The sequence below is a fragment of the Epinephelus lanceolatus genome, chromosome 1 (genome assembly GCF_041903045.1).
Source record: "Epinephelus lanceolatus isolate andai-2023 chromosome 1, ASM4190304v1, whole genome shotgun sequence".
NCBI lineage: Eukaryota > Metazoa > Chordata > Actinopteri > Perciformes > Serranidae > Epinephelus > Epinephelus lanceolatus.
Window position 1 is genome coordinate 49,322,081 of NC_135734.1, and position 10,901 is coordinate 49,332,981.

The 10,901-nt window shown below is 41.5% G+C and overlaps 1 protein-coding gene across 1 annotated transcript; it reads left to right on the top strand.

Moving 5' to 3' along the window:
* The first annotated feature begins 4,906 nt into the window (after nt 1–4,906).
* Nucleotides 4,907–7,527, top strand: LOC144464486 (uncharacterized). Its single transcript, XM_078171603.1, has 2 exons — nt 4,907–5,207; nt 5,306–7,527. The coding sequence occupies exons 1-2, from the start codon at nt 5,036–5,038 to the stop codon at nt 6,955–6,957; spliced, it is 1,824 nt and encodes a 607-aa protein (XP_078027729.1). The 5' UTR covers nt 4,907–5,035; the 3' UTR covers nt 6,958–7,527.
* Nucleotides 7,528–10,901: the final 3,374 nt, after the last annotated feature.

Below are 10,901 nucleotides of genomic sequence, written 5' to 3' on the forward strand. Positions count from 1 at the left end.
TTCAGCCCCATGCATCCGCAACTTCAGAGTTATTTTTGACAACAACCTCTCCTTCGAAAAACATGTCGATCAAATCACCAGCACTGTCTTCTTCCACCTAAAAAACATAGCTTATCTCAGCCCATCGCTCCCCCTCTGCTGCTTAAACTCCAATCCATGCCATCATCACATCCAGAATGGACAACTGTTAACATTGTTCTTCATGGTGCACCATCCAAAGTCCTAAGTAAACTCTAATACATCCAGAACTCTGCTGCCCGTCTGCTCACCCATTCCCGCTCCCGCAATCACATCACCCCTGTCCCCCCGAACTCCAACTGGCTCCCTGTCCCACAACAGACCCAATTCAAAGTCCTTCTCCTCACTCATAAAGCCCTCCATATCCAGGCCTTTTCCTACCTCACTGACCTGCTCCATCGCCATACTCTTTCCCGCAGCCTCCGCTCCTCTGATACCAACCTCCTGACTCCATCAGTCAGGATCAAGCACTGGACCTGGGGCGACAGAGCCCCCATAGCTGCCCCCTCCAGAGGGAGGGGGCAGCTATGGGGGCAGCATTTACCTGTCCCAGTTCAAGTCAGTCATCAGATCTCATCTTTTTGACTTGGTTTTTAATGTGAATGATGCTGTGCGTACTTTACTGTACTCTATTTCATGATAATTTTAAATGGACGTGAAGTGTCTATGTACCATGATAAACGCTCTATAAAATAAAATGTATCATTGTTACTATTAATATTGAATGTCAAAATTCTAATCAGCAGTAAATAACTTTAGCTGTCAAAAAGACTATTTTCATGTTAAGTACAAATATGTGTAGCATTAAAGGAAAGGAATAACAGAATACCTCGAACTTGATCATGTTTTTAGATTTATTTTAAGCATTCCAGATTTCATATTTATGTACCACTGACAAGCAATCATGGCCATCTGAGGAAAATCAATGTTGTAAATAAAGTACTTCAGTACAGGTAATTTGATTCCTCCAGTGCATACATGTTTGTTCACTATAAAGCAGCGCCATTAATCAAAAAGTATCAAATTATACTTTAAAGGGAAATTTCGGTTTATTTCAACCTGTCTCCTATCGTCCTAAATTTATTTCAAGTGACTAATGACATAAAAATAATAGTTAGCATGTTAGCCATTAGCCTAGATACAGCCGGGGCGCATAGTAGCGTCAGACCTGTTAAAACGTAAGTGAACGGGCAACCTTCAAGTGCAAAGTTAGTCCACTAAACAAGCTTTTTTCCACAAAGACCGCCTCATATCGTTAGGATAAATGTCAGAGAACATATAGAAAACGACATGTAAACGTGTTGTCTTACCTTACTGGTGTGCTGCCATGTTTGTTTATCATCTAGCTCTGCTTTCCAAAGAATAATAATAACTAAGAATTGAAAAAGGCCTCGGTGACAAAGGATCAATCTGCAGCCTTGCAAAAACAGTTTTCCAAACACTCTAAGACCCTTCCTCAGATAAGCATCATACCTAACTTTCCATGTACATGCAAGTGTGTGGGTGTGATTTCCTGTTGTTTCCAAAACTCGCTCCTATTTTTCCCTCTTTGGCGTTCTGCCATCCTGTTGTTCGGCCCACAACATCCTTTCTCCAATCAACATTTTTTTTTACCACGGTGTTTGACGTGTCACCCTGTTCCAGGACCTCTCCCCGAGGTGAAACCACTTAAGGTTGCTCAATTCCTGATAAACACAATGTAATGGCTAAGTCCTATACTGTAGCCACTACTGGCTGCTAATGCTAACTGGGCTACGTTAATTACTTTGACGTGCACTCAAAGAAAGCAATGCGAGTCCTCCTTTAGAACTCAAAATAATCTGGCAATTTATTTTCCAAAAAACTTACATTAAGTCCGTACAGCAGGCAATACGTCACATCCAACAACATAAAAATAATAACACGGATAACTTCACAAAAGCACAATGAGCACCGTCAAAAACTATTTGCTTCCCCCCAAATTAGCATGGCAAACCCTATACATTTGTTTTGAACCCGGTTAAATGGCCTAAGGTGACCCCAGGTCAGCGGCATCCGCTGCAACATCAAATACAGCCCTCTAGTGGTACGGAGGAACCATTTCAATAAGTAAATAATAAATGATAAATTAAATATGGCTCATACACACGACTTGCCTCATACTTGACCTTAAGGGTCAAGCCTCTCTGGGCCTTTTTGCGACCACAAAAGTTGAACTTTTCCACGGGAACCACAAGTCCAGAGGGTGGACATTTACTTTCACTGGAAGTGTCACTGTTAAATTCAGATTCAATGGGTCTTAAATATTTTTGGTCACGTTACCATGAAAGTTTCTCCAGCCTGACAGACCCAATGGCGGTTTAAAATCATTGTACAGACCAAAGAAAAATATGATTTTTCCATGCTGTATTTCTCTGAATATTGCAATAATAAGTAGCATTTATGACAGCCATGAGATGGTTTTAAATTCCATATAAGGTGGGATTAAAAATGTCTTAAGAAGTCTGAAATTGACCTTGGTTATATCTGCAGACACCGTGTTCTGTGGTGCATATGAGCAACTTGTCAACAGTGACACCAGAATGTGGGAAAAACTGTTTTGACCTTGTGCCTGTTACATCTGTGATCTGTGCCTGTAGACTGAATGAGGAAAAATGCAATGTTACTGCAGGTGTAGATGCACGCAGAAGCCACCGCCATCAGAATGCAGGTTGGCCAGAGCTCAGTTTGGCCAGACCACATTTAGAGGAGGTACACTACAGCAGCTGACTTTATAAAATGAAACCTTAATGATTTTATTAAAGTTAAAAAAAAAACAACTAAAGATAACATTGTTAGCACAGGATTTCTTTTGTCACACTGACGATCAGAGTAACATTTTAGAACATCACACACAATCCACACAGGTGAGAAGCCATTTACTTGCACAACATGTGAGAAAGCTTTGAGATGTAAAAGTAGCCTGACGACCCACATGAGAATCCACACAGGTGAGAAGTCATAACTCTCCAAGACCTGCAGGAAAAGAAACTTTGATGTGTCTCAAGTAAAAAGGCATATAAGATCTCACACAGTCAAGTGGCCTTGTGTTTTAAAAGAAGAGAAAGAAGAAAGAAGAAGAAAAGAGCTTAAAGAGACAGGTGGTCAAACTGAGCGTTTCAGACTTTGGGTGAATACGAGTACATTCAGGTTGACAGTATGAGGAAAATAATATATATTTATTTATTTAAAGAGTGAAAACAGGTTCTAGTAGAAACCCCAAGTACAAGTATGAACCTATGAATAAGCATTATATGGGACCTTTAAACACCAAAATAAAAGACATCCGTGTAGTTATTGCTGCCTTTCTATGAGCCACCAATGATACTGAGACGACATGTTACAGCCCGGACACTGATATTAGAAATTATAATTGCCAACCATTGGAAGCGGAACACGTGAAAACCTCATGTATTTCACCGTCAAAACCATTCTCAGAACCCATTGGCTGTATTCGGCGTCTGACGTCCGGCAGACGGCGATACAGCCTCTGGGGGCAGACCCCCAGTTTTTTGGCATTCCGGTTTGGAGGAGACAAATTTCCGTCTCCTCCCCCTGCTCATATAAGTAAATATGCTGAACCATTGCGATGGATTCAGAGTTTGAAGTGACGCCAATTATGTTCCGCCTCGTTCGTTCACCGCACGGAGCGTTTAACCTGGCAACAACTGCAGCCGGCTCAAACGCGATTGGTCAATATCACGCGGACTACAAACAACCTACAACCGGAAACCAGGGCTCTTCCGCTCTTCTCCCGGAGGCAAGATCTCCGGGGTTTGCCTACAGACTCTACATTCACTGAATGTAGAGTCTGTATATAGAGACTACGTTGGAACTCAATAGTGTAACATCCAGTGCTCAGATGTATCTCATGAAAGAACCGGAAACACATTTAGTAATCTTCACAGATGGGTCCAGGGATCCAGCGTGTGGAAGGGCAGGGTTTGGGGTATACGTAGCACAGTTAGATCTTTGGTCTGGCCTGCGTGTTACAAATGGCAGTTCTGTTTATGTGACAGAACTGTTGGCTATTCTCTGGGCCCTGTGGTGGTTCGAGGATGTGAAGCCAGAAAGGGCGCTCATATGTTCTGATTCCTCAGCTGTACTTATAGCTTTAGAAGCTATAAGTGCTTTAGATAGAAGGTAAATCAAAAGCGCGGCCTGACCTTATCTATGAGATTCTGTGTGTATTGTATAGACTTGAGAATTAATTATGAAGTTAAGTTCTGCTGGGTCCCAGGTCATGCTGGAGTTAAGGGGAATGAAATAGTGGACTCTATAGCTAAGAGTACCTTAGATAAAGAAGACATAGATCTGTCTATATCCCTGGGAGGAGAGGAGCTGAAAGGGAAATTCAAGGAGGGGGTGCTTAAAGAGTGGCAAGACGTGGGAGAAGGAGACTAAGGGGAGACACCTTTATTCCATTTTACCTCATGTTAGGACTCAGGCTTCTTATTTTGTAGGAACAAGGAAAGACTGTCAAAATATGTAGGTTAAGGTTGGGTCATTGTATATTGTGGGAAAGCACCCCTCTGGGCTGTGTGGATGTGGAACACCTGAAACTGTGAGACATGTTTTTATAGAGTGTGTCAGATACAGAGACCAAAGGGACTTGCTCTATAAATCGTTGACAGTTTTAGGAGTGAGTTCTTTTTCCTTTTATTCTTTTTTTTGTCTCAGTGAAAACCACCAGCGGACAGCGGAAGCAGTTTTACAATTTCTGCACGACACAGAGGTGTATAATAGAAAATGGAGTGCTGCTGGTTTTGAGAAGACAATGAGGCTCCAAACCGGTGGAGGGGAGTAATATGCCAAGACGCGTCTACACTGCCGGAAAATCCACAGAAGAAGAAGAAGAAGAAGAGGAAGTGTAACATCCAGCGGAAGTAAATAAGACAAAGGCGCCAGCCGCGTTCCCCAGACGACTGAGTTCACTTGGGGGGGTTAATCTATGAGTTAAACCTCGAGCCACATTTACTGTAGCCTACATTAGACAACAATGTGTTCAGTTGAGTTTTTGAGAGAGTTTGTCAACGAGCGACTAACTGCTGTTGCTGAAGAAATATTGGGAGTTTTTAAAAGAAGCATCGTCGAGTACGAGGAAGAGATCGATCGTCAGCGCAGACTGTTGGATATCGTTTTGAAGCCTGAAATAAAGTTACACAGGACAGGTGTGTAAAGTTGAATTAGGACATATTTACTGTGGTGTGTGTATATTTGCTGTAGCATGACATTAGTATGCTGTTGGTGTTGTTGTGTGTCCCTCCAGAGCTCCCACAGCAACATGTGTGTAAGGAGGAGGAGGTTGTCCCTGAGCAGCAGCTCTGTATTGAGGAGAGGAAGTCCAGTGTGGACCAAGAGGAGCCAGAGCCTCCACAGATTAAAGAGGAAGAGGAGGAAGTGTGCAGCAGTCAGGAGGGAGAGCAGCTTGTAGTGAAGCAGGAGACTGATGGCTTCATGTTGACTCCTGCTGATGAGGAAAGTGAGCAGAGTGAAGATCAGACTCTGGACTTCATTCATGATGACACTCAAAGTGCAGCAGAGAAAGAGTCTGTTGTCATTATACCAGTTATAAGCTCTGTGATACCAACCAGTGAGCACCAGCTGCTCTGTCACAACTCTCATGTAGCTGAGAGCCAAGATGAGGAAGAATACCAGCATGGAGACTCAGGATCAACTAGAAACACAGAGCTTCAAGCAGAGAAAAGACATCATGAAAGTGAAATGAACAGTAACAGTCCACACACCTCTGCTGTGATAAACTTAAATACAGGTAAAAAGCCTTTAAAATGTGACATATGTGGGAAAGGTTTTGTGTACAAGTCAAAATTGCAGAGACACCTGAACATCCACACAGGTGAGAAGCCGTACCTTTGCAAGACCTGCGGGAAAAAATTCAGCGAGAAGTCAGAATTGAAAAGGCATTGTAGAATCCACACAGGTGAGAAGCCGTATACTTGTAAAACATGTGGGAAAAGATGCAGTCAGAAGTCAGGATTGAACGCTCATATAAGAACCCACACAGGTGAGAAGCCGTACCTTTGCAAGACCTGCGGGAAAAGATTCAGTGTGAAGTCAGGATTGTTAAGGCATTGTAGAATCCACACAGGTGAGATGCCGTTTTCTTGCAAAACATGTGGGAAAAGATTTATTCAGAAGTCAGGACTGAACACTCATATAAGAACCCACACAGGTGAGACGCCGTTTTCTTGCAAAACATGTGGGAAAAGATGCAGTCAGAAGTCAGGATTGAACGCTCATATAAGAACCCACACAGGTGAGAAGCCGTACCTTTGCAAGACCTGCGGGAAAAGATTCAGTGTGAAGTCAGGATTGTTAAGGCATCGTAGAATCCACACAGGTGAGACGCCGTTTTCTTGCAAAACATGTGGGAAAAGATTCATTCAGAAGTCAGGATTGAACACTCATATAAGAACCCACACAGGTGAGAAGCCCTACCTTTGCATGACCTGCGGGAAAAGATTCAGTCAGACGTCAGGATTGGAAAGTCACAGGACAATCCACACAGGTGAGAAACCGTATACTTGTAAAGTATGTGGGAGAGCTTACGGACGTAAATGTTTTTTGTTAGCCCACATGAGGACTCATTCAGGGGAGAAGCCGTATACTTGTGAAGTATGTGGGAGAGGTTTCGGATGTAATGGTCACTTGTTAGTCCACATGAGGATTCACACAGGGGAGAAGCCGTATACTTGCAAAACATGTGGGAAACACTTCAGAGCTATCGGTAACTTGACAGTCCACATGAGAACGCACACAGGTGTAAAGGTGCATCAGTTGAGCACAGAGGTTCCAGTTGAAGTCACACATATACAAGAGAGAGACTGTTTACGTGCAAAACATGTGGCAGAGCTTTCAGAGGCCTGTTCCATAAAGCATGCTAAGAAAAGTGGGGAGTGAAGTCCAAATCCTGAATTTTAATTGAAATTGCAGGTCTGGAAAAGTTAAACTAGTGAGATAAAGAACAAAAGGAGGAGACTGCTTTAAAGTTTGAATGAATTTTATACTTGCAAGAGTCATGGAAAACCTGGAAAAGTCATGGAATTAGTCAAAATCATTATAAGTCACAGAACTTGTTTGTGTATAATGAAATTATTAGAATCATCTTCAGTGGATAACCCTCCATATAATGTAACATAATGGCAAATTCATTTTCTGAAGCTGGCGTCTTAATGTAACTTTAATATGCGTCGATGTGTGACAATGTTTGTTTACCATCAGGTGTGTTTTGTCATTTTCTCCCTCAGTTTGTCTCTCCCTTCCTGTGTGCCAATTATGTTTACATAGAGTTTGAATCTGATGTTTGAAAAACGCCGGGCAAGTGGGGAAAGAAAAAGAAAATTCTTCATTATGAGTCCTTGAAAAGTCATGAAAAAGTTTGGAAATATTGTCCATGAAAATGTGAGCGGAACCTGTAATTCAAAGTATGACTGATTTTGCAGTGAGCACAGTAATAAACTGATCCCAGAAGATTTGTCCTGTTGCTGTGATCTTTTGTCAGGGTGTCTACAGCTCCTTTAAAATGTCTTAAAATGTCTGAAATAAAGTTTTCTTAATATAAGGCCTTGAAAAGTCTTAAATTGTCTTAAATTCTGATTCAATAGGTCTTAAATATTTTTGGTCACATTACTGTGAAAGTTTCTCCAGTCTGACAGACCCAATGACAGTTTACAATCGTACAGACCAAAGAAAAATAATTTGTTTCCTTGTTGTATTTCTCTGAATATAGCAATAATAAGTAGCATTTATGACAGCCATGAGATGGTTTTAAATTCCATATAAGGTGGGATTAAAAATGTCTTAAGAACTCTGTAATTGACCTTGGTTATATCTGCAGACACCGTGTTCTTTGGTGCATATGAGCAACTTGTCAACAGTGACACCAGAATGTGGGACTGTTTTTACCTTGTGCCTGTTACATCTGTGATCTGTGCCTGTAGACTGAATGAGGAAAAATGCAATGTTACTGCAGGTGTAGATGCACGCAGAAGCCACCGTCATCAGAATGCAGGTTGGCCAGAGCTCAGTTTGGCCAGACCACATTTAGAGGAGGTACACTACAGCAGCTGACTTTAGAAAATGAAACCTTAATGATTTTAGTGAAGTTAAAAAAGAAAGATAACTTTGTTAGCACAAGATTTCTTTTGTCACACTGACGATCAGAGTAACATTTCAAACATCACACACAATCCACACAGGTGAGAAGCCATTTACTTGCACAACATGTGAGAAAGCTTTGAGATGTAAAAGTAGCCTGACGACCCGGCAGAGCTTATTACAATGGGGGAAACCCAATGAGATGAAGAAAGCAGTGGCAGGTTGGCACAACTATGTTGTGAATGAACCAGAGTGGGGAGACTCCGACATAGATGAAAGTGATGACAGTATGGAGGTAAGTCAGGGTAGTGAGAGAATGAGAGAGAAAAGAGGGAATGAGTTTGTCAGTAACAGCTCAAAGAAAATCAAGGGTAGTGGAGGAAGGGAGGAGAGAAATCAGGAAGGTCTGGAGTTTAAAATTATATTGAGATTTGGCGAGGAGAGGGGAATCTCTTCAATGAGTCCGATGAAATTAACAACTGTATTGAGAAACCAGGTTGGGGATATACACTTGGCTCAGGTTTTGAGAGATGGAAATCTGTTGATTGTTTGCAGGAATGAAGAACAGAGGGATCGGGCTGGAAGGATGAAAGAAGTGGGGCGGTTTAAAGTGGAAAGTATAAGTCATGCTGCAGGAGGAAGTAAGTGGAGTTAAAGAGTGATTTGGGGGGTGCCAGTTGGACTCACAATGGAGGAAATTAAATCAAATTTAAAAAGAAGAACCCTGAAAGGTGCTCGGCGGTTGCAGGTAACTTGAGAGGGAGTGAGGAAAGACAGTGAGCGTGTTGTATTAGATTTTGAAGACGAAGTGCTCCCAAAGAAAGTGACTCTGGACTTTTTAAGCTGCACTGTAAGAGAGTATGTGCCAAAGCCAATGAGGTGTTACAACTGTCAAAGGTTTGGTCATACAGCCAAGACATGCAAAGGCAGAAGATGTGCCAGATGTGGGGAAAATCACAAGTATAGGCCATGTGATCATGAACAACCAAAGTGCTGTAACTGTGGTGGCAATCACAGTGTGTCTTATGGGGGATGTGAAGTGGTGAAAAGGGAAAGAGAAATACATCAGGTGAGAGTTCAGAATTTGGTTCCCTGGTGGACAGATGAATGTCGTAAAATAGTGAGAGAGAGGAACAGAGCCCTCAGGTTATTAAGACGAACTCAGAATGTGCAGAATTTAATCAGATATAAGCAAGCACAAGCAAGGGTTAGGAAAATTATACATAAAGCAAAAAGACAAAGCTGGCAGACCTTGTGCAAAAAAATTGCAAGATCAACACCTGTGGGGGAGGTTTGGGGCATGATTAGGATCATGAGAGGAACCAGAAAGGAACGGCAGTATCCAGTACTGAAGATAGGGGAGGAAGCAGCAGCGTCCAATGAAGAGAAAACAGAGATGTTAACGAAGGCACTTACTCAAATGCATAGTTCTGATAATTTGACTGAGGAGGTAGAGAGGAAGGGAAATGACAAGATCAGCTCATCCTGGAAGTCTTGAGAGAAGGGACAATACTAACAGTACAATGGATGCTCCATTTACAATGGAAGAAATGAAGAGAGCAGTAGCAAGGTCTGGACTAACATCTCCTGGGAAGGATCAAATCTGCTATGTTATGTTAGAACATTTAGGAGATTTAGCATCCATGAAACTGCTAGCTCTCTATAACAAAGTATGGGAAGTCAGAAAATTGCCAACTAGTTGGAAAGAGGCAGTGATTACTCCTGTCAGGAAACCAGGGAAGGATCCATCAAATCCAAAAAACTATAGACCAATAGCACTCACATCACACATAGGTAAGATAATGGAAAGAATGATTACAGAAAGATTAGGGTTTTTATGGAAAGCAGAGGAATTCTTTCACCTCATCAGAGTGGATTTAGGAGGGGTAAAGAAACTATGGATCCTCTTATATGTTTGAAAACAGATTAAGAAAGCACAAGTTAATAAAGAATCTGTAGTGGCAGTCTTTTTTGATGTAGAAAAATGATATGGTTTGGAAGGAGGGGTTAATGATCAAGTTAAATATGATGGGAATAGTGGGAAGAGCATGTAATTGGATTAAAGACTTTTTATTTGATAGATTTATTCAAGTCAGAATTGGGACAGCCTTATCAAGAAGATATATGGTAGATGATGGTACCCCTCAGGGCAGTGTTATTAGCCCAATACTCTTTTCCATCATGATGAATGATGATGGAGCTTTGTGGAAAAGAGTAAAGAACATAAGTCATATTATAGATAAAATGCAACAGGCAGTTAACATTGTAGAAAAATGGTCATATTCTTGGGGATTTAAGTTTTCAGTTGAAAAAAACAAAACATTAATGTTCACTAGAAAGAGAGGTGCTGGCACACAGATAAACATATATGGGCAAAGAATAGAGCAGGTGAAAGTCTTTAGATTTTTGGATGTGTGGTTTCACGAAACGTTAACATGAAAGGAACACATTCATAAGATAACAGCCAAGTGTAAAAATATATTAAATGTGATGAGATGTTTAACAGGATCAGAATGGGGAGCAGGCAGATCTGCAATCAAAAATATTTATGTAGTGCTGATTAGAGCAGTATTAGATTATGGATATGTTGCCTGCGGTTCAGCAGCAAAAACCTCATTAAAGAAGTTGGAGGTGGTGCAAGCGCAAGCTTTAAGACTTTGTTGTGGTGCTTTAAAAACGACTCATGTGTCCGCTCTTCAGGTTGAGATGGGTGAAATGCCGCTGCACATCAGACACAAACAGTTAAT